The sequence below is a fragment of the Xiphophorus hellerii genome, chromosome 6 (genome assembly GCF_003331165.1).
Source record: "Xiphophorus hellerii strain 12219 chromosome 6, Xiphophorus_hellerii-4.1, whole genome shotgun sequence".
NCBI classification, from domain to species: domain Eukaryota; kingdom Metazoa; phylum Chordata; class Actinopteri; order Cyprinodontiformes; family Poeciliidae; genus Xiphophorus; species Xiphophorus hellerii.
In genome coordinates, this window is record NC_045677.1 from 30,584,512 (window position 1) to 30,606,313 (window position 21,802).

The window sequence follows — 21,802 nt, forward strand, 5'->3', positions numbered from 1 at the left end:
GACTTTCAACAGTTTATTCTCAATCATCAACACAGAAATATGTACAGTCAGTCAAACCCAGCAGGATGTTTACAGCAGCAGAGAACCGGGCCCTGTCGGGTTCTGTTAGCATTGTTAGCATGTGTTAGCGACGGGGAGAGAGTTCAAACATCACAGAGAAGAAAATCAAAGTCAAACTCATAAGACAGAAACTTAGTCTCAGTTTGGTCACATGACGTCACGTGTTCTGTTCGTCATGAAGCTTCACAGTACAGAAAGTTCCTGAGAAAATCCCCCAAAACTCTGAAACCCCCAACACAAGGACAGGGAGTCCTCACAGCTTCCTGGAGCCGGCTTCTGGTTCTGGAGACTCTACTTGGAGTCTGGACCGAACCGACACCTTCCAGGCAAAGCAGGAAGGTCATGAAGTCCAGGAACCCAACCAGTCCAGGCCCGGACAGCGTCTGTGTCGGTTCTGGTTCTGTTTGGGTCGCTGTGGTTCTTCTAGGTGTGAACTTGTGTGATGAGGTGTTGCGGCTGAAGTGAAGCAGCGTGCGTCTTGATGAAGCTGATGAAACGGACGTGACGTCTACAGCGACAGGGCCTGGGAGGTGTCGCTGTCGGACATCATGGAGACGCGGGTGGAGCTCAGAGGACTCCTGCTCTTCCCCAGCGGAGTCTTGCTGGGCCGCGGCAGGCAGCAGCGCAGCAGGCGCGCGATGTCGCGGCGGAAGCGCACGCCAACAAACACGTAGAGGAAGGGGTTGAGGCAGGCGTGCATGTAGGCCAGACTCTTCAGCACCTGGCCGGCCTTGTCCAGGGCCTTCAGCTGGTCGCAGTCCGTCACCGTCATGTTGGACGCCTGCGTGGCCTCCATCACCAGCATGCTGTTGTAGGGCAGCTGCGACACGATGAACACCGCCACCACCGCCAGGATCACCCGCATGGCCTTGTGCTTCTCAAAGTTTCGGGTGGTGAACAGCTTGGCGATGATGACGCTGTAGCAGAAGCCCATGACGATGAAGGGGACGAAGAAGCCCATGCTCACCTGCAGGGACAGGACCAGGATCTTGGTGCGGTTGCCCATGTCGGGCGGGTAAACCATCCTGCAGTAGGGCGAGGATCCGGCGGCGGCGGGCGCGGCGAAGGCCAGCTCCGGCGTGGCGAGCAGCAGCGCCAGCAGCCAGACCGCGGCGCACACCACGCGGCTGCAGCGCCGCCGCTCCAGCTGGGAGTTCTGGGCCTTGGTGGTCTGCACTATGACGATGTAGCGGTCCACGCTGATGCAGGTGAGCAGCAGGATGCTGCTGAACAGGTTCACCTTGTAGAGGGCGGAGTTGATCTTGCACATGGCGCGGCCGAAGATCCAGCCGTGCGACGCCTCGGTGGCCCACAGCGGCAGCGTGACCAGGAACAGGAGGTCGGCCACCGCCAGGTTCAGCAGGTACACGTCCGTCATGGTCTTCAGCCGCTTCCGGAAGCTCAGGTAGATCCAGACCACGGCCAGGTTGCCGGCTCCGCCCACCAAGGTGATGATCCAGAAGAACGGCGGCTCGTAGCGGCTCCGGAACTCGCGCACCTGCTGTCGGTCGCACATCAGGTCGGTGAGGTTCTCGGCCTCGTAGTCGTAGTAGTCCTCGGTGCTGCTCGAGGCACTGAAGGTGGACGGGACCTGGCGGCGCAACGAGACACACCTGAGCACACCTGGGAGCGTCAGCGTCGGTTTGAGCACCGTCAATACTCACCTCTGTCGTCATTGCTGTGATGATGTCATCCATGGAGGTCATGTTTACGGTGATGAGGTCATCAATCTGGAAAACAGCCATGTTTACTGCTCTTTGTGTTGCATCATTTCCTGCTCCAACGCTTTCAAAATAAGAGCCTGACACATGTCTTTACAGTAAAACGTTTGTTTCATTTGTCCCAATGTTTCTGCTGCATTCAGGAAACCGAACTACGTTTCCTGGCTCTGGATCAGAACATGACGTGACAGTAAAGCTTCTTCTAATTTACAAACTGATGAGATGAAAAGCTGTGACCTCTGACCTGCCAGCAGCAGCATAAACACAACAAAAGCAGAATAAAACTGACTTCAGAGTTTGAAGACACAATTAAAATGTTTCTGGTTCTGATCGGTTCAGTGAGAATCAGAGTTTAGTTATCAAATAGAAATGCAGGTGGTTCTGTTTAAACTGTCAGCGATTTATTCCAGAAAAACTTTCTACACATTCAGCCTCATTTTGTCTCTAATTTCTTGGTTTGTGGAGGAAAAACTTGATAAAAGTGATGAACAAACGCAGACAGACGGGTGAGGACTCACCATGGTGGCTCCTCGGCTCTGCAGATTCTGACTGTTTGCTTCTCTTCTCACTTTCTGTCCGTTAAACCACAGCGTGACGAACAAAAGGAAGGAGCGACGCGGCGTTACGCAAGCTGGGGGAGGAGCCTCCAAAATCATCCAACCGCCACCATGATGAGCCAAAACCATCAATCAGACGTTACATTCAGTCGTCATCTGAATCTTCATCTAACATGTTGATCAATCCATGTTTGGTTCTGGTTCTGATGCAGCAGGTTGATCCAGCAGCAGCAGATCTTTAATCCGGCCAGTGATTTATAAACTACCAGCAGTTTAAAGTCTCTTTAAAGTTTAAACTACTGCTGAAAGACTGTAGAACCGGGTGGTGTCTCTATCCTCCTGGTTCTAGTCAGAACTCCAGCAGCAGTGTTCTGGACCGTTGGGTTGTCAATCAGACCTGTGAAGACGCTGCTGCAGGAATCAAAGCCACTAAAGAGAAACTAAAGCCTGGATGAGTTTCTCTGATCCGAGACTTTAGTCTCTGGTTCTGGAAATGTTCTGCAGCCAGGAGAAGGTCCACTGTGGGTCAGGTCAGAGGTCAGAGGTCATCACTACTTCCAGGTTTCAACCTGATTGCTGGTTTTTAGTTGTAATAACTGAAGCTGTGCGTTAACTCTAGATCTATAACTCTAGGTTGTTCCTGTTTATCTCCATACATGTATCTGTTCAGTTGACCACTTTGATGGGGTCAAAGGTCACCTGGTGACATAATGTAGAGCTGTGTATCATCCACGTTGTCATGGTAACTGATCCTGTTGTAACCTGAGCCAGTGGGAGATTATAGATATAGAATCAGAGAAGTTCTGATGGGGTCTCTGTGACCCGACCCGTCCGCTCCAGAACCGCTCAGCTGTTGGACTTCTGCTCCAGTTTTCTCTCCCAGCATGCGAGTCAGGTTCTGGGCTTTGACTAGACTGCTGCAGCATCTTGGTGTTGAACTGGTTCTGAGCATAAAACCAGTTCATGTTGGGACTCGGAGGGCAGAACAACAACTTGTTCTACTTTGGTTTCACAAACTTTGAAATGCGTCAAATCAAGCAGTTCCTTCTTCCAACCAGCCAATCAGCTGCTGTTTTTAAAGGTTACCATGACAACCTCCCCCTCCCCCTGAGTCTTGTTTTTGTTTCAGCTGTACTATCAAAGTACTTCATCTGTAGTACTGAGGTGTTTGTGGTCTGAACATGATGTTCTCTGCTTCACCTCCATTTCCTGCTACACACACACACACACACTCTCTGCTGATACCGGGTCAGAACAGGATTCTCAGCAGGTGTCAGAACCGTCCCTAAGAGGTTCTGGTCCAGACTGACGTGATGATATCACACAGCTGCTGCTGATTGGTCAGCTGAGCTTCCAGAGCGGTTCTGGTCGTGTTCAGAGGTTCTGACAGTAGCGGCTTCTGGTGGTCCGGTCTGCTCAGGTTTTGAGTTGGTCTGAGAGGCCCACATCGTGACACTGCCACCACCAACCAGAACAGGTTTTATGATGGTTCCACCAGGTTCAGTTGAGATCCAGACCCATCGGACCAGGAAATGTTTCTCCAGCTGGTTCTGGTCCGGTTCTGGAAGGTCTGTGTTCCCAACTGACGGTGAGTTCTCAGTCGGACTGAAGGTTCTGTTTTGTCAGAACCTTCTCTGTAGACCTGAGAGGCGGTTCAGTATGAAAATCCTAGCAGGTTCTGAATCAACCAGACCGAGCGGTACCAGCAGCCCAGCCTCATGCTGCCCGTCTGACCCGGTTTCACAGAACTTCTTTTTTAAAGGTTCTGTTGGCTCTAGTGGCCTTTATTTGAAAGTAGTTCAGCAGGAAAGAGGTAATGAGAGAAGGGGCAAATGTTCCCCCAGAGCGGTTCTGATGTTTTCGGGTCGGTTCCCCTCCCCCATGTGTCTGCGGTCGCAGCTTCTCATGCGACGGAGCTCGGGTCGAGGCGCTGGCACGCGATGCTGCGTGTCGCTCACACTTCCTGTCAAAAGAGGAAAAAACAGCCTGGTCGTCATGGTTACCGCCTCCCAATGGCACACGCCACCGCTGAGGTCAGAGGTCACGCGGCAGCAGCACGGCTATCCTGGTGACCTTGGTCCTAAAAAGGTTTGGGTGTCACCATGGTAACGGAGAAATGGTCGATTTCTCTGATTTTACATTTTTAATATCAGCAGCAGCTCAAGCTTCTGATCAGATTCAACTATTGGGTTATTATGGGATGTTATGGAGAATTTTCTTCTTATTAGAAGTCAGTAACATTTATTCCTAAAACAATTTTCATGAAATTACAAAGGAGCCAGAAAACCAACAAAAGAAACAATAAAATAAAATAAAATGTTTTAGTTGATTTTTAAAAACCTGCAGTCAGAAAATAGAGCTGAGAGAGAAAACCATCCAAAACCTCCCACTGATTTTAACAGGTTCAACCAGAACAGAACCAGGACCAGCAGAACTTTTAGTTACCACAGAACCAGCAACAGAACCAGAACCACTACCCTATCACTAACAGGCAGAAGGATCCAGTTGATGTTCTGACTCGGGTGAAAATTTAGATTCAACAAGTTCATCTGACAGACGGTACGATGTTTGAGCTGGACCGGACCAGGAGGTGGAATCTGTGGTTTATTCTAATATTTAATGCAGTTTCAGCTAAATGTGATCACAACATGATCAGAATTGGGGTTGAGTACAGAGAGACCTGAACAACAGGAATACTGAGATTTGGAGACATTTGAATGTTTCTGAGATGGAATCACAACCACAATACCAGTAAGAGCAGATTGTTTATGACAGTAAATGTGAGTTAAAATGATGATCTAATAAGCAATATACTCAGAATTCTGGAAAGTTTGTCTTTCATCAGAACCAGAAGCTTTTTCCTCTGCTCCCTCCTGCCCGCCTTCGCTTGCTCTGTTTTTGTGCTGCTTGTTTGGAGCCCCTCTTTGCACATCCTCTGACGCTACAAACTATGGATCTGGTTAACCGGTCTCTCAGTGCAATTAATCAAAGTTTCTCAACGAGACGACTGGGCACAGGAAAGCCCAGCGGGGACACACAAAGGGACACATCCTGGATTTATTTGGATTCATGACAACAGGATTTCTGCTGCTAGGAGTTGGTGGATCCCTGGAATATCGACAGATTAGTGACGGATTGGGCCGACTGGCGAACACTCAGACTGATGCTGTGGGACAGAGACGCCAGTTGGATGAGATTCTTTCCACGCTAAATCTGGATGATTGGAATTAACAGAGACGAACCAGTTGAGACTCTAGGGCAGATGGAAATGTGAAGTCTGCCTGATCTAAAGACAATTTCTTTATTCTGAGTCTGGCTCGGGCTGCACAGTGGCGCAGTTGGTAGCACTGGTGCAAGGTAGCACCTTGCAGCAAGAAGGTCCTGGGTTTGATTCCCGGCCCGGAGTCTTTCTGCATGGAGTCTGTATGTTCTCCCTGTGCATGGTGGGTTCTCTCCGGTTCTCCGGCTTCCTCCCACAGTCCAGAAACAATGACTTCTTAGAGTTTTCCATACAATAGTGGAAAACACAAAAACTGCACAAATTACTAACGTTTTTTTTTTGTACTGTAACCATTAAAAAATCTCCCCTTCAGTTCAACCTCATCAGTGGAGACACATTGTTGATGTTACTGTTATAAAATAACTTACAATTAAATATTGGCAAAGATCAATGTCATTTTCACAGCGTTGTTGTTAGCAGCTGCTGAAAGTAACTAAAAAAGTTACTTTTAATGTAACTTAGTTACTTTCCAAATCAAGTAGTCAGTAATCTAACGGAGTTACTTTTTCAAGGAGTAATCAGTAATCTGATTAAAGTAACTTTTTCAAGGAGTAATCAGTAATCTGATTAAAGTTACTATACCATCACTGCCTGGGACAGACTGGCGACCTGTCCAGGTTTTTTTCTTTTGCTTTTCTTTTATTTTGTTGGTATTTCCTCTAATTCATGTAAAACACTTTGAATTGCCTTGTTGCTGAAAATGTGCTTTATAAATAAAATGATCTTACCTACATTAATGCAATGAATTAAAAAGCAAGGTTTCTCTGACTGAACAGAGGAAGTAGTTCCTGGAACAAAGTCAGACAGTTTTACCTGTGAAATGCCACCAGGTGTTGTCTTTATTAATATATTTAAATCAAAGAAAAAGAGGCTAGAAACATGGCGTTGAAGAGGGGCGGAGCTATGACTCTGGCCACAGGGGGCGGGGCTATGACTTAAAAGGGTGGTGCCATTATATTGTAGCCAGCAGAATGGCAGCGCCCCCTTCAGGTGAGTCGCTGTCTGTCGGTCTAGACTCAACCCGATGGCTCATGTGGGCGGGGTCAGACGGCTCAGCTGACACCTGGGTGGATGTCCGGCGGTTGATGGCTGTTGATGCGGCGCTGGAGCCGTCAGCTTCGCTTTCCGTCCAGCAGGAGTCGCTGTCAGAAGCTGAGGACAGCCGGCTCTGCGGCCAGCGGACCCCTGGCGAACCGCTGAGCGTGGTGCGGCGAGACGAGGCGGTGCTGGAGCTGAACGGGGAGTGAAGGTCCTTTTCATGCAGCCGCAGCACAGCACGCAGCAGCGGGAAGTGTCGACCAATGGCAGCACGATACTTTGGATGTGTGATGGCGTAGATGATGGGGTTGTGGATGGCGGAGGCCTTGGCGATGATTGCAGGTACCGAGTTCATGTAGGGGGTCAGCAGGTGGGCGTAGCCAGCGGTGGCGGTCAGAGCGACGGCGGAGTACGGCGACCAGGACACGACGAAGAGCAGAATGACTCCCAGAGCCACTCGGGCCATCCGCCACTCGCCGCGCAGCCGTTCATACGCCTTGGTGGTCTCGCCACTGCTCAGCCTCTTCACCTCCTGAGCCGCCCGTCGCACGGCCCTGAAGATGGCCAGGTAGCAGGAGCCGATGACGGCCAGGGGGATGAAGAAGACGAAGACGAAGAGCAGGACGGTGTAGGTGCGCACCGTGACCGTGAAGCTCATGTAATCCCAGCTGCAGGACGTCTGTAGACCTTCAGGGACGTAGGCACTCCACCCAAAGAACGGCGGCAGACTCCAGCCCAGCGAGTACACCCACAGCCCCACGGCCACCACGGAGAGCCGCTGGCGGCTCACGGCGCCCAGCAGCGCCAGCGGCCGCGTGATGGCCAGGCAGCGGTCCCCGGCGATGGCCGTGAGCGTCATCATGGACGCGATGCCGAACAGAGCGCCGCAGAAGGCATAGAGCTCGCAGGCAAACTCTCCGAACACCCAGCGGCGGTGCAGGCTGGCCACGAAGAAGACCGGAGATTGCGTCACCGACATCAGGAAGTCCGCCAGCGCCAGGTTGACCACCAGCAGGTTGCTGGGTGTCCGCAGCGTCTTGCTACGACAGAACACGTAGATGACCAGAGCGTTCCCCAGCGTGCCCGTCACTCCCACCAACAGGATCACACAGCCGATGATGTAATGGGCATGCGCAGGAACGTCCACAGTAGGGAACGGGCGCTGCTGCTGCAGGGCGCCGTGGGTGGGGACGGGCATCCCCAGGTGTTTCTGGTGATCTGTGCAGTTTCCGGCCATCCTGGATCTCTGCTGCAGATCTCAGAGGTTCTGGCTGGATTCCTGAACCCCGATGGTTCCGGATCTTTGTTGGGTTCTGCCTGGATTCTGATAGCTGGATCAGAGCTGCGATCTGTGTGAAGGCTTGGAGGATGTTTGTCTGGACTGCAGGACGTTCAGAGGAACTCTGAGCTTTTTATGTCGCACTGATCGACTGATGAGGTGGGGAGGGGGTAATGGACCAGAACCAATAATGCCCCGAGGGGTAAATGAACATCTGGAGCAGAAGTAACATCATTATTTCACTTTGGAGACTAATGATGTCAGGACCCTCAAAGGTCAAATATCTAGAAACAAACTAACCCGCTTCACGTTCAGATTTAAGAACTTCTCCAGCTGATTGAGTCCTGTGGATGACCTCTGACCTCCAGGAGAAACATTGCATAAAGGCCTGCCTGAGTCCAACTGTCCTGCGTCAGACGCTCCCTGACTAACATGTCAAAGCTCTTAGTTTAAAAGTTTAAAATGAGACAGAAGAAAAGTCAGAGAGTCGCAGAAGAAAAAGAGGAAGAATCTGGAAACAGATGCAGATAAATGTGAAAAATGACCAAAAACAATCTTGCAGTCGATAAGATGAGGACCAAGAAACAGGAATGTCACGATGTGTTCGTTTGGTGGTGAGGAGAAACGCGGTTGGACCCAGGTTGACGTGCCAAGATGTTGGTTTAACGGGGATCCAGGCAGCAGCGGCAGCTCTGCCTCTGGTAGCAACTGGGTCGACCAGAACCCGACCGGGAAACGGGAACAGCCGGGTATAAATACACAGGGAAGGGAATCAGGGGAAACAGGAAGAGCTGGGATCAAGACAACAGGAACTGAATAAACACACAGAAAACCCAAATCAATATCCAATGAACTGCATTGTGGGATATAATGTTGCACAATTTACATATTTTTATGACATGATGCCACATAACATCGATGATGTGCATTCATGGAAATATTTTGGAAAAATATTCTCTGAATTACAAAGAGAAACTGAATCTCACTGCAGCCTTGGAGACGATCCAGAAGTCTGATTAACAAATAATCAATAATTATTTAGAATTAGCAGAAATTCCTGGAAGAATCACAGGAAAGGGTTGGACAGATGTTTGGACGGTGTTGCTAGGCGACGGGACAGCAGCAGGAGGACGTTAGCCTGAGGACATTAGCCTCCCATTAGAAGATCGATCGATTGGTCAATCAGCTGATGGACGATTTGTCCCAGAGGGACGTGGAGGAAACTGTGGACCCAGATGGACACAATGTCAAGACCAGGTGATTCTTCTGCTTTAGAACATTTCCAAAGTTATGGAAAAGCAACTAAACACTTCAATGAAATTTTACGAAATGAAGCAACAGATGCAAACAAATCTTTTGTTTATTTGTATTTCAGTAAATCAAATTTCCCACAACGTCTACAGGTCAGTGAACACAACAGCTTGAGTCTCAGTTCTGATCAGCAGGTGGCGCTAACACTTTATTTGACAGGCTGCATTAGACTGACATGATGGTGTTGGTCAGTCTAATGCAGCCTGTCACATAAAGTGTTAGCCAGGCGGCTAACGGAGCTCTAGCTCCCCCTACAGGGCGCATCCTGAAAGACACAGCGACCCAAACCTTTGTCTCCACGTCCAGGTGTGCTGAGACACACGCCAGCTGCTGACAGGTGAGGCTCACGTTGACCTGGTGCAGTGCTGCCCGGGGGTCATGTGACCATGATGATGTCATCAGGGTCCTCTGTAGCTAATGCTGCCGTTTCTCAACTCTTCTGCTCCGATGCCCAGGTGGGCAGGTCCTCTTCCTGCTCACCTGGAACTCTGATGCAAACCTCCCCAGGTCTCCCAGGTGTGTTCCAGGTGTGTTCCAGGCGTTTTCCAGGTGTGTCCCAGGTATGTTCCAGGTGTGTTCCAGGTATGTTCCAGGTGTCCCAGGTGTTTTCCAGGTGTGTTCCAGGTGTCCCAGGTGTTTTCAGAAGTTACAAATCTTGGCTTGATAAAAGAACTTTTTTTCATGTCCAATAATTCCTGCAGGTAAACATGCGAGCAGCACCTGGGGAGGTATCGGTCCAATCAGATTGCAGGGAGCAGGGAGGGGGCGTGGCGTCTTCGCGTGTGTTTCAGCAGCAGCTGGCGGTCCGGGCTGGAGTACTCGCACTGTTGGCATGGAAACACCTCACCTGTGTGATGGCGGCGAGCGTGGAGGTCCAGGCTCTTCTTCTGGATGCTGACGGTGGAAAAACTTGTCAGGTTACCATGGTAACCGGCAGGTACACTATTCAGACGGAGGAACTAAAACACAGAGGGGTATGAAGGGGGCGTGTCTAACAGGTGACTTACCTGCTGTAGCTACAGAGCTGGCAGCGGTACGGCTTCACCTGGCTGTGAGTCCTGCTGTGTCTGAGCAGGGAGCTGCGGTCGATGGAGGCGTACGGACACTCAGCACACCTGAACGGCTTCTCACCTGGGCAAAACACAGGAGCACCTTCCAGACCAAAGGTCACCACCCAGGTGGGTTACCTGCGTCAGTCTCAGGTGTGTTACCTGTGTGAGTCCTCAGGTGTTGCCTCAGCGAGGCCTTCAGCCTGCTGCTGTAGGGACAGTGAGGACAGGTGAAGGGTTTCTCGGCTCCGTGGACGCCCAGGTGACGTCTCAGAGTCAGCTTAGAGGAGAACTTCCTGTAGTGGGAACAGCTTGGAGCTCAGGTGTGGCGGCCAGGAAGCCAGCTCTGTGACTGGTCGGTCGGTCGGTCTGGGTGTAGTGGTGAATTGTGGGTAACTTAGTTACCTGTGGCACAGAGAGCAGGTGAGGCCCGCCTGCTCCTGGTTCCTGATTGGTGAGTCAACCTGGGACGAACCAGACTGGGACAAACTGGTCAGACTGGGAACAGAGCTGCTCGGATCACATGCTGCTTTCTGATTGGCTGTTGGCCCGGGGAGATTCAGAGGTCGACCAATAGGAGAAGGTCTGCTGCCAAAACAAAACTCAAAGTTTTCAGGATTAGATTTGAAACAAGATGAAATTCAATAAGGTTTTATGCCAACCCACCCCACCCCAACCCAACCCACTCCATCTGCTCCACCCGCTCCGCCTCTTGATGTGTAGTTGGTTAAAATGACTCACCTGTCAGGAAGCTCCGCCCTCTTTGGGTCTTGTGGTGCGGTCAGCCGGGCCCTCCACCTGTCTGAAGGCCAATCAGCCGAAGATCCTCCACCCGTCCTGCCGCTCCTCCTCTTCCTCCTCCTTCCTCTCCTGCAGCGCCTCCTGCAGTGCGGCTCCAGCGCCTCCCAGCTGTCGGCCGTCCGGCCGCAGCGGCTGCAGCCGAAGCCGCCGGCGGCTCGGTGCGACCGGACGTGGACGTCCAGCAGCCGTTCTGACGGGAGCGTCAGGGGACAGAGGGGACACGGCAGCCGGCCGGAGGGCGGAGCCTCTCGGCCGTCGGCGGGAGGAGGCCTGACGGAGGAGATCCGACAGAGTCCCAGGGTCATGAGGTGGGCGGACTGGGCAGACTGGTCCGTCTGCTCCTGGGTGGAGGGAGGCGTGGCGGGACAGGACAGCTCCACCGGCGCCCCCTTCAGGGGGAACATGGAGGACTCCTCAAACAGAGTGCTGACCTGCAGCACCACAGAAGAAGAAAAAGGTCCAACAGGGCAGTATTACCTCGCAGGTGTGTGTGTGTTACTCCCAGGTGTGTGTGTGTGTTACCTCGCAGGTGTGTGCCACCTGAAGCCCCTCCTCTGTGCTGATGTCACAGGTGGGCGGGCTCATGCCGCCCAGCATGTCGTAGAGCAGGAAGTCCTCGTCTTCGTCGCTCTGCTTGGACTCTCCATCCAGACTCAGCCGGTAGGGCGACTCTGGCTCCGCCCCCTCCTGGCTCACCCGCTGTCCGTCGGGTCCGGTCAAGCAGGCGAGGGCGGGGGGGTGGTGGCGCAGCAGAAGGTGGCTGCCGATGCCCGCCTTCATGCCGCAGGTGAACTGACACACCTTGCAGCGGTAGAGCTCCACCAGGAAGGACTCCACCTGCGACAGACCCTCCACCTGCTGGCAGTACAGGCTGGAGCTCATGGCTCCGCCCACCACCTGCAGAGTCACCGGGCTGATGTCACTGTAGCGCTGTGCCACCCACGACATCACCGCCGCCGCTGCTCTCTGATTGGCTGCCTGCAGTCATCTGGAGACGATTAAAGCACGTCAGAACCTGAACCAGAACCTGGCTGGTCCAGCCTCCACAGTCTTCTGTGATTGGTCACAGGATGCATGACATCACAACAGGGGTCAGGGATCAGACTCCAGAAGACCCTGCAGATCCTAAAGGAGCCCAGCAGCGCCCCCTGCAGAGCGCTGTGGTTCTGGTCCAGAGGGTTCAAAGGTCCAAACGGTAAAAATTAGAACAAATTATTTAAATCTTCCTCTTCCTCCAAAACCCAATGAAGTCCTGAAATCTTTCAGGTGTTTTTCCCTCTAAGGAATCTTTAGACTTTGATTTGCTATTGATGATAAAACTTGTTTATTTTGTGACATCGAGTCGACTGAACATCTTTTCTATGAATGTGTTTATTGCAAAGTTTTCTGTTATAATGTTCACTACTGGCTTTTCCCTAAAACTCCAAACTTACCTGAATTTTCTAAGAAACATTATTTTTGGGACTCTGAGAAAAGAAAAGAAATTTGAAAGGCTACTAAATGTAATAATTATCAAGTTTTTCATTCACAAATGTGGTTTTCTTAAAACCAAACCATCTTTCCTCACTTTTCACAAGGAATTCTGCCTCCTTTTCTTATCTCTACAATTCATGGACAGAGAACAAGATGCAGATCTGGATAATATGATAAACTATTTGAAACTGATGGAAAACCCCTGATGGTTTGTTTTTTTTTTGTTCTTTCGTCTTTTCTGTCTGTGAGGAACCAACCTGGTTCGGCTTCTTCAGGTGTTTCAGGTTTGTGTACATCTGATGCCGATACCATGTTTGTTGTAAATGATGATAATAAAAATAAAATAAAATTAAAAAAAGGTCGGCAGGGTTCTGCCGGTGACCCCTGACCCTCTGACTGCAGCTGCTGCAGTTTATCGTTGTGATGTTGGTGAAACGTTGTTTTATTAATAAGAGGATTATTGATATCCACACTCTATAAAAGGAAATCGCTACAGCTGAAATTAAGCATGTTTGGTTTTTATTCATATTATTATTTGGTATTTACTTTGACCAAACTTAATTCATTTTTTTTGTTTTATCATTTGTGAAGCTGTTCGGTCAGCTGAGCAGCAAATGAACTTTAACTATATTTCCTAATATGAATAAATCTGCTGCGTCCCGCCAGGATGGATTTATGACAGAGTGATCATCTCTCCGGGACGAACATCTCTGATAGACCCCGTTACCATGGTTACGTTCTGCCGTGTTTCTTTCACGCATTGCTAAGCAACCCGCCCGGCCGAGTCGTTTCCTTTTTCCTGTCACGGTTCTGGTTCCGGATCCCGGTGAACAGAACCAGGCCGATCTCAGTCTGACCCGGTCCAGGATCCTGTTGGACCCGTTGGACCCCTGGCTCGGTGCTGGACCTGCAGCTCCATGTTCCGGTTCGGCTCGGATATGGGTCTGCTGTTACCATGGACACGACAGGTGGACTTACCTGCTGCGATCCGGTCCTGGAGCGTCCCGGTTCTGATCCGGTTACAGAGGAACGAGTTCGATCAGCTGGTGAGTTCTCAGAGAAACCGGAAGCTGCGCAGACCAGCTGCGCAAGGAAACCAGTTTTTTTAAAACAAAACTTTATTGAACTTTTCTCTTTTAAAATATTTATTTTCTGAACTTTATGAATGTTGTTTAAAAAATACATTAAGACCATGACGTAATATATGACGTAATATATGACGTAATATATGACGTAAACTGAAGAAGAAATGTAACAAATTTATTAAAATAACTTTGAGTCTTTCAGGTTCTACCAGAACCAGGACCGGATCTGGAAAAGAACCAGGACCTGGACCAGAATCAAAACCAGAACCAGAGCAGGTTTGGACCAGAACCAGAGGAATCAGCCAATCAGAACACAGACCAGGTGGAGCAGTTGAAGTAACAGCAGAAGGAGAAAGAGAAGAGTCCGTTTGTCCTGTAGCATCCTGACTACAGAAACAGCTCAGCATGACCCCAGCCAGCTGTAGGAGGACTGACCAGAACCTTCCCTGGACCGACCAGAACCTCCTCTGGATCTTTCCATGTGAGGATTTGAGGTTAGCTATAAGGTGGATTATCAGGAAGCCATGAAGCTAAAACAGCAGAAATGTGATTTCTGTTTTTAGTTTCCATCACACCGGGCTCTGCTGCCCCCTGCTGGTCATCTCGGCCTGTTACTGCTCCCTGCTCAATAAAGTTCTGACCCGGTTAATCTAATGGATTAGCTGCCTCAGCAGATTAGCTGCTCGTCTGCTGCAGTCGACATGGCGGCCCAGAGGAGCTCGATTCTGCTCGCAGGTATGTCCTCCACTCACATCACTGGTTCTGGTTCTGGACTCCCCGGCTGACAGAACCAGAACCAAATCCAGACAAAACCTCTGGTGGTTCTGCTTGTCTACCAATAGAAGGTCAAAGGGCAACAAATGAGTAAATGTAAAGAAACTCGACTGATTCTCAGAAAATAATGAAGAAACATTTTTGTCACTTCTGATTGGTCTGTTTGAGACCAATCAGCCAATAAGAGCTCAATGTTCAGGAAAACACTCGCAGTGAGATGTTTGTCTGAACTGAACATCTTTTTACCTCCAGAACCCATTTCCATCAGAACCAGCTCAGCTGTGGTCCAGATCCGGACCGGATCGGATCTGGACTTTAGTCAATGCTTCAAGGTTCCGACTTCTCATTCTACCTTTGGTTCACCGGGTCACCGGACCCGGAAACGGGTCGTCAGAACTGAGGGAAGCATGGAAACCGGTCCAGACCCTCGGAACCTCTGCCACTCCGACAACCTGCTGCTGCTGGTTCTGGTTCTGATCATGTCTGTCCTCCGTGCCCCCAGGTCTGCTGCTGGTACCGGTTCTGTTGGGATCAGCCTTCGTGGAGGAGCTGGACGACACGTAAGTCTTTACCAGACATGGAGTGCAGTTCTGGACCGGGTCAGAACAGCTGGGCCAGAGGTTCTGATGGCAACCAGAACCGTCTGGAACATTAGAGCATTAACCAGAAGTGTCATGTCCAAACGGCGGGTTAGGACGGCAGTGTTGTATAGTAACGAAGTAAAAATACTTCACTACTTTACTTAAGTATATTTTGGAGTACTTCATACTTTCCTCGAGTATGAAAATTTTTGATAACTTTCACTTTTACTTCACTATATTTCCGAACTTAATCGCGTACTTTTACTCCGATACATTTTCAATGTGTGGTTTAGTTACTCGTTACAAAAAAGCGAGAGAGAGAAACGCAAGTGTTTTGATCCCACCTACTGATTGACTGCAACAAAGTCCGTAGCCTGCTTGCCTGGGCTTGTTCATCACCACCAATAGGATACACCTGTTTCGCTTCTCCCATTAAACACAAAGCAAGTCTCGCAATCAGCAGCAGCCACATGGAGGAGGAGACGGAGACCACAACGACTGCAACTACGTCGGACACGGCTCCAGGGGAACCACCAGCTGGTGATGAGAGCCCATGGCCTTATTTAAACACAATACACTCTTTCGTGGGTGTTAAAGATTCGTCGTACCGCATGCAGTTTATGTTATTCCTGCCCGAAGATGTGGAAATTCTATCTTACAAAAACTCCCCGTCCAACTTGAAGAAACACATCGAGGTAACGTCTTATGAAATGGTTATAATCCTCCTGTTTCAGTAACTATAGCTTGGTCACTAGGCACTATTGTGAAATCTTGAGCATAACGTTACCTGTATAAATGAACTTTGTTTGGCATTGTTTCAGTTCCATACGTGGTGTATTTAGCTTAGGCCTAATGTTGACTGTAGCAGGCTACCTAGACTCCTCTGTTCAAGGGGGGACAGAAGCCATAGCGATAGCAATTTAGACTCAATTTAACGAATATAGGAAAGGCATGCAAGTTCAAAACCACAAACCTTTAACATGTGCTACTCTTTAAAACTGGAACAATTTATTAGCAGGTTTAATTTTGCCTGCACTTGGTTGTGTACATTATTTTAAGTGTATTTGACAAGTTTACCAAAATATAAAAAATGTCATTCAAACTGCATTTGCTTTGTTTTACTTTTTACTTCTACTTTTCATTACATTACTTGAGTACATCCATTTTTACAGAAATTTCCATACTTAAGTACAAGAAGTTTCACATACTTTAAGACTTTAACTCAAGTAACATTTCAGTCAGTGACTTGGACTTTTACCAAAGTCATATTTTGGAGAGGTACTTGTACTTTTACTTGACTCTGAGATTTCAGTACTTTATACAACACTGTAGGACGGGTTCTGGTGGTTCTGAAAGCCCTTACGGTGTTTTTAGCAGGAGGTTCTGCTGGTTCAAATGGAACCATGTGGGAAACGTTTCCATGACAACATGGAGACATCACATGATGTTTCCAGTGGGTTCAGGTCTGGACTTTGACTAGGCCACTCTAACCCTTGAATCTGATGGAAACATCCCATAATGCCTTTGGTCGTCTTGCTTTAGCTCCACCATCTCCCCACAGCATGATGCTGCCGCCACCACGGTCACCATGGTGACGGTGTGTTCAGAGAGGTGGAGAAGTTTGAGTGGTGTGAAAACTTCTGAACTTCTGTTCCCTTCCTGACTTTCACCAAACCAGTTCTGGTGGTTCTGATGGTGATTCGCTTTCCTCCTGTTGACCTTTAACCTTTAACCCCCCAATCAGGACAATAATCACTCTGATCTTATCGTCCAATTCAGCTTCATGGAAACTACAGAACCAGAGGAGATCTGGCTCATCCAGGTACTTCTACTCTGACCGACTACAGTAATCTGATTACTCTGACCGACTACAGTAATCTGATTACTCTGACTACTCTGTCTCCTCAGTTTTACGCCCCCTGGTGTTCCTTCTGCAAACAGCTGGATCCTGTCTGGCACCAGATCGGATCAGAACTTCGGAGTCTCGGCTCTCCGGTTCGCGTTGGAAAATCTGATGCTACAGTCAACACTGGTCTGTCCCTTCAAAATAAAAGCATGCACTGGATGGAGGTTCTGTTGGCTGGCTGACGTTCTGCCTGGTTCTCCCAAAGGTTTGGCCAGAGAGTTCAAGGTCCGAAATTATCCCGCCATCCTCATGTAAGTCTTGACATCACTGTGACATCACTATGACATCACTATGTATGCCTATTATACGTTTTGCATCAAGCTTTGCTCTGGTTTTGATGCAGAAATGCAGCAAATGTTCTGCTTCCCACAGAACCTCTGCTGTGGGAAGCAACAGACGGGTTCTACTAGGTAGAACCCTAACCCTAACCCTGACTACCAGATCCCAGTAGAACCCGGATAGGACCCGGTAGGACCTGACTGTTCTCCGCTGTGTTCTCCTTCAGGCTGAAGAACGACATCAAGTTCAACTACCCCGGGTCCAGAACCAAAGAGGCAATTATGGACTTTGCTGACCGGGTCTCAGGGTGAGTTTGAAGTGCGAAGATATTAGCATAAAAATGACAGCTGTTTCAGGCAGTGATGTCACAGTGATGTCACATGAGTAGGATGATACTGTGTGATGTCATTCAGGCCGCTGGTTCGTTCTCTAAGCAGCACGCGCCTCTTCCAACACGCCGTCAGCCACCATGACGTCCTGGTCCTTTATGTGGGAGCAACGTCAGAGCTCAAGGTGCACACACACACACATACACACCTACACACACACGATGAACCAACTTAGACAGGACGTGTTACCAGCAGCTTCCTGCTTCTCGTCTGGTTCCGCTGTGATATGAAGGTTCCTGTTTGTCCTCCAGAACCAATGAACCCGGTCAGTACCCGGTTTCTGACCCAACCTGCTGTGTGTTTGCAGGGAAACCTGACAGCTGCAGCAGAGGAACTAATCATCCACACCTACTTCTTCTCTGCCAGCAGAGAGATCCTGCCACAGGTAGGGCGGTCCGGCCCGGTTCCACTGAGCGGATCGGGTTTGTCCAATGTTTCATGGACCGCCGTGTTGAGGAAACGGTTTCCAGCAGAAGCCGACAGCGAAACTCAACCACCTAACGAGGCGTCGTACTGGAGCAACTACTATCATCGTGCACCGACCCAATTTAACCGACCCGTACCACGCCGACCCTTAGTGACCCGCTCAGTGGAAACAAACCGTCTGTGGTGTGTCTGGTTGTTTGGACAGTGGCTGACGGCTGACTGTGTTTCAGGAAGTGACTCTGACGTCTCTACCAGCTGTGCTGCTTTTGAAGGACGGGACATACTTCATTTATGATGGTGAGACATGTTGGGTCAACCTGTGGCTCTAACTCCTGGAGATGCTGCCTGATTGGATGCCCTAAGATGTGAGTCAGTGATCAGAGCTCAGGTGGACCTTCTGTGTTTCAGAGGAACAGGATGGAGACCTGAAGTCCTGGATCAAAAGAGAACGCTTCCCCAACTTCTTTCTGATTGATGGCTACACCCTGTATGCCATGGGGGAGTCAGGTAACAGCAACATACCTGTGTCAGCATGATGTCATCACCAAACAGGTAGACTGAAGGTTCTACCTGTTTGAGTTTGTCCTCAGCACCTGTCCCTGCTGAGGACTGTGCTGTTTATAACCCGATTCTGTGTTGGTCACCCAGTCCACATGCTGACCTGGAGTCAGAACCCTGGTCATGAAGTCACTGATGCTTCAGATGAGCTGCAGGTTTCCATGAGCTAAATGTATTTTAGACGTCTGATCCCAATTTAACTCCTGATGTTGTTAGGAACCTTGGGAGAACCTTCAGGTTTTACTCTGGATAATCATGTCTCCGGTTTTGCTTTGATCGTCTGAGAAATATTTCCAAACTGAGTTTGGGGCAGATACTCTATTGTCTCTTGACCTGAACTGGAAATGATTATTCTTGCTTTAGCTTAATCTTGTTTGGATTATTGTGAAGAACATTTTTCCAGGGTTCTCATGGCTCCCTGGGCAGGTGGACTTTAGTGACCATTTTAAGATTTTTGTTTGGACTTGGAGAGCTTCTTAGGGGGGGGCACCAGGTTATACCAGAGAACATCTCCAGCGGGTCCGTTGGGTCCTGAAGTAAGAGCCTGCTGATAGTAAGCAGAATTTGGCCCAGTGTCTTTCCCTGGTGGACCAAATGGAGGTCAGGGTCCTCAGAACCGGGAGGCACCCGCAGAGCAGGAACCAGGAGTTCCCGCTCTGCGGGTCCCTGGTCCCTGTCCCAGAACCAGGAGTGCTGGCACAGGGAAAGAGCTAAGAGCTCTAGAATCAGGTTTTAGGTTTAGGTGATGTGGTTCCACCTTTCTCCTGAAGGTAAACTGGTCTTACTGGCTCTGGTGGAGGAGAGACACCTGTGTGAAGAAAACCTAAGGTGAGCCAGGATTGTCTGACGTCCATGTATCAATTCAACGTCCTGCTGTGATGCGTTTCCTGTTACTTGTTTAGGTATAAGCATCTGGTGGAGAAGGTGGCCACAGAGCACAAGGACACCTATGGCAGGTCAGCTTTTATTGTGGAAGGCACACAGGAAGTGGAAGTGTATTGCTGACTGTGTCTTTGTCTTCAGGAAATTCTACTTTGGTTTCATGGAGGACAGCGCGTACATCGACGGACTCATCATGGGGTGAGTTTTTCCGCTTCACCTGTTGAAGTTTGTTAAGCTCATTACAGTCCCTGTCCCTGCTGTCCCCAGAGAGGCCCCTGTCCCCTCCCTGATGGTGGTCAACCTGTCCAACGATGGCTACTTCCTGCCGCCAGCCCCCATAGAGACAGAGCTGCAGCTGCTGGACTTCCTGGACGGCGTGCTGGACGGCAGTGTGGAGGTATAGGGGGGCAGTTGCGGTGGTTGGGGGCAGTTGGGATCGTTTGGGGAAGTTGGGTGGTGCAATGTGTTGGGGCAGTAGTTTGGGGCAATTGTTTAGGGCAGTTGGGATCGTTTGGGGAAGTTGGGTGGTGCAATGTGTTGGGGCAGTAGTTTGGGGCAATTGTTTAGGGCAGTTGGGATGGTTTGGGGCAGTAGTTTGGGGCAATTGTTTGGTGAAATGTGTTGGGGCAGTAGTTTGGGGCAGTTGGGATGGTTTGGAGCAGTAGTTTGGGGCAGTCGGGGTGGTTTGGGGCAGTTGGGTGGTGCGGTGGGTTCCTCTGAGGAGGTCCGGCGCAGCAGGAAGTCCTTGATTTCTATCTCATCTGCTCCTCAGGCTCTGGGAGGAAACGGCTTCACTCAGCGCGTCCGACGCTTCCTTTACGAGACCAGAATGACACTAACAGTAAGTGACATCATCAGCTCACTTCCTGCTTCCTGCTTCCTGTCCAAGTCTCTGCTCATGCCCCGTCCCTCTAGCCGGTGTTCAGGGATGCCCCGGTGCTCGGCTGCTTCCTGATTGGCTTCCCGCTGGCGGTCGGCTGCGTCTTCTGCTACCTCTGCATCAAGAACCGACCCGGTTCTGCTGATGACGACGAAGACACTCCTCCGCTGGCGCCATCGATGAAACGCAAGAAGAAACTGACAGAGAAAAAGTCCAACTGAGCGGACGTAGAGGAATTAGACTTTAGGTCCAGAAATGTAGGCCTTGAAGAAAAGGTTCTGGTTTGACCCAGATGTACTTTCAAACAGGAACTTTCATTAGTCAGCTCAGTTGTGTCTGTTTTAATCCCAATTAAAAACATAAGTCAGTGAAATGTCTCTGAGGCTTTATTCTCCTTCGGTTGGCCTGGTTGGTCCGGCCCAAAAGCAGACTTTATTTTTTCCGTTTGGTGACTTGTTTTTTTGACATTGTGCTCTTGTGCAAACAGACTATAATTTGTAAAGAGAGCCTGGCGGCTGAAGATTGTTGCTCCCAATGGATAGAAATGATGGGAAAAGAAATCAAACAAGGAAGTCCGTTTGATTTCCATTGTAGTAACTCTTGCAGTTACTACATTCAGCACAGGTTTCATGATGGGATCTTTCTAACTTTGGAACGGTGTTGGTAAATGCTTTGACCCACAACACACTGGCAGCAGAAACCGGCCAATCATTCCAGTATAATCGATACACGCAGGAGCGTTAGCAACACTTAAGGCTCATTGCTGCCGTGATGCCCAGCTACGGTGGCTCACGAAGTCTAAAAAGAAGTTTGTTTTCTGTAGTTGATCCAGGAGGAGAGCTGCACCCTGTAGGCAAGGCTACAGGCTGCAAGGCAACAGGTAGCACTATTGCCTTGCAGCAGGAAGGTCCTGGGTTCGATTCCTGGCCTGGCGTCTTTCTGCATGGAGTCTGCATGTTTTTCCTGTGCATGGTGGGTTCTCTCCAGTTCTCTGGCTTCCTCACACAGTCCAGAAACAATGACTGTCAGGTTAATTGGTTTCTCTAAATTCTCCTTAGGTGTGTGTGGGTGTGTGTGTGTGTGTGTCCTCTCTGTCGCTGTGTTGCCCTGCGATGGATTGGTGACCTGTCCAGGTGACCCCGCCTCTCACCCAAAATGTTTGCTGGAGAGGCAGCAGCTCCTCCTGACCCACTGGGGACCAGCTGTTAGAAAATGGATGGATGGTTCTGGATGGAAGCCGGTCTGGGCTCACACCAGAACTGAACTGAGGTTTGAGGATTTTATCTGCTACTGCAACGACATTTATAATGAAAAACGTTTTTCTGACTTCAACATCAGACCTACGTTTTTATAAGCCTATGTTGGAAAAAAATATTCTTGATGTCAGTTAGATAAATATGCTTTTGCTAAACTGTTCAATAATTGTTTTTGAGGGGAACGAGTTTATGCCTCCAGATGCATAAACTAAATTAC

The 21,802-nt window shown here is 49.6% G+C and overlaps 4 protein-coding genes and 1 long non-coding RNA gene across 12 annotated transcripts; 2 read left to right on the forward strand and 3 right to left on the reverse strand.

Moving 5' to 3' along the window:
- On the reverse strand, positions 1-2,480 carry ccr9a (chemokine (C-C motif) receptor 9a). Of its 2 annotated transcripts, none has more exons than XM_032565108.1 (3): positions 2,300-2,480; positions 1,725-1,790; positions 1-1,651 (listed from the first exon to the last, which is right to left on the reverse strand). In XM_032565108.1, exons 1-3 carry the CDS (start codon positions 2,465-2,467, stop codon positions 569-571), a joined length of 1,317 nt encoding a protein of 438 aa, XP_032420999.1. In that variant the 5' UTR covers positions 2,468-2,480; the 3' UTR covers positions 1-568. The 2 variants fall into 2 exon arrangements, with proteins under 2 accessions (XP_032420999.1, XP_032420998.1); XM_032565107.1 differs by having other exon boundaries at positions 2,276-2,477.
- A 1,629-nt stretch (positions 2,481-4,109) lies between these two features.
- On the forward strand, positions 4,110-21,339 carry LOC116721419 (uncharacterized). Its single transcript, XR_004339597.1, has 2 exons — positions 4,110-5,679; positions 21,210-21,339. It is a non-coding gene; the product is annotated as an uncharacterized LOC116721419 (long non-coding RNA).
- opn4.1 (opsin 4.1) lies at positions 6,435-9,168 on the reverse strand. Its single transcript, XM_032565109.1, has one exon. The coding sequence runs from the start codon at positions 7,891-7,893 to the stop codon at positions 6,571-6,573; it is 1,323 nt and encodes a 440-aa protein (XP_032421000.1). The 5' UTR covers positions 7,894-9,168; the 3' UTR covers positions 6,435-6,570.
- On the reverse strand, positions 9,405-13,652 carry LOC116721410 (oocyte zinc finger protein XlCOF6). 3 transcript variants are annotated; one of them, XM_032565104.1, is made up of 7 exons: positions 13,548-13,652; positions 11,619-12,084; positions 11,037-11,527; positions 10,701-10,880; positions 10,458-10,591; positions 10,254-10,377; positions 9,405-10,140 (listed from the first exon to the last, which is right to left on the reverse strand). In XM_032565104.1, the coding sequence occupies exons 2-7, from the start codon at positions 12,042-12,044 to the stop codon at positions 9,987-9,989; spliced, it is 1,509 nt and encodes a 502-aa protein (XP_032420995.1). In that variant the 5' UTR covers positions 12,045-12,084; positions 13,548-13,652; the 3' UTR covers positions 9,405-9,986. The 3 variants fall into 3 exon arrangements, with proteins under 3 accessions (XP_032420995.1, XP_032420993.1, XP_032420994.1); XM_032565102.1 differs by having other exon boundaries at positions 10,701-10,883; XM_032565103.1 differs by lacking the exon at positions 13,548-13,652 and having other exon boundaries at positions 10,701-10,883; positions 11,619-12,262.
- On the forward strand, positions 13,452-20,706 carry LOC116721414 (protein disulfide-isomerase TMX3-like). Of its 5 annotated transcripts, none has more exons than XM_032565112.1 (18): positions 13,452-13,615; positions 13,857-14,135; positions 14,218-14,389; positions 14,931-14,988; positions 16,789-16,831; positions 16,918-17,041; positions 17,121-17,166; positions 17,421-17,501; positions 17,608-17,707; positions 17,891-17,968; positions 18,240-18,306; positions 18,418-18,516; positions 19,338-19,395; positions 19,470-19,527; positions 19,591-19,647; positions 19,717-19,846; positions 20,222-20,290; positions 20,365-20,706. In XM_032565112.1, the coding sequence occupies exons 3-18, from the start codon at positions 14,356-14,358 to the stop codon at positions 20,472-20,474; spliced, it is 1,212 nt and encodes a 403-aa protein (XP_032421003.1). In that variant the 5' UTR covers positions 13,452-13,615; positions 13,857-14,135; positions 14,218-14,355; the 3' UTR covers positions 20,475-20,706. The 5 variants fall into 5 exon arrangements, with proteins under 5 accessions (XP_032421003.1, XP_032421005.1, XP_032421001.1 ...); XM_032565114.1 differs by having other exon boundaries at positions 20,376-20,706; XM_032565110.1 differs by having other exon boundaries at positions 19,470-19,523.
- Positions 21,340-21,802: the final 463 nt, after the last annotated feature.

What these genes read in the sequence shown, in the direction of transcription:
- ccr9a (XM_032565107.1), bottom strand. Translation starts at nt 2,467, where the DNA reads ATGGTTTTGGCTCATCATGGTGGCGGTTGGATGATTTTGGAGGCTCCT. An exon ending in GTCCTCACCCGTCTGTCTGC is followed by an intron (nt 1,791 to 2,275) that starts GTTTGTTCATCA and finishes GCTGTTTTCCAG; the next exon opens with ATTGATGACCTCATCACCGT. An exon ending in TCACAGCAATGACGACAGAG is followed by an intron (nt 1,652 to 1,724) that starts GTGAGTATTGAC and finishes TTGCGCCGCCAG; the next exon opens with GTCCCGTCCACCTTCAGTGC.
- opn4.1 (XM_032565109.1), bottom strand. Translation starts at nt 7,893, where the DNA reads ATGGCCGGAAACTGCACAGATCACCAGAAACACCTGGGGATGCCCGTC.
- LOC116721410 (XM_032565102.1), bottom strand. Translation starts at nt 12,044, where the DNA reads ATGTCGTGGGTGGCACAGCGCTACAGTGACATCAGCCCGGTGACTCTG. An exon ending in AGGTGGCACACACCTGCGAG is followed by an intron (nt 11,528 to 11,618) that starts GTAACACACACA and finishes GTGGTGCTGCAG; the next exon opens with GTCAGCACTCTGTTTGAGGA. An exon ending in ACCTGCTCTCTGTGCCACAG is followed by an intron (nt 10,592 to 10,700) that starts GTAACTAAGTTA and finishes TTCCCACTACAG; the next exon opens with GAAGTTCTCCTCTAAGCTGA.
- LOC116721414 (XM_032565110.1), top strand. Translation starts at nt 14,356, where the DNA reads ATGGCGGCCCAGAGGAGCTCGATTCTGCTCGCAG. An exon ending in GAGCTCGATTCTGCTCGCAG is followed by an intron (nt 14,390 to 14,930) that starts GTATGTCCTCCA and finishes CCGTGCCCCCAG; the next exon opens with GTCTGCTGCTGGTACCGGTT. An exon ending in GACATACTTCATTTATGATG is followed by an intron (nt 18,307 to 18,417) that starts GTGAGACATGTT and finishes TCTGTGTTTCAG; the next exon opens with AGGAACAGGATGGAGACCTG.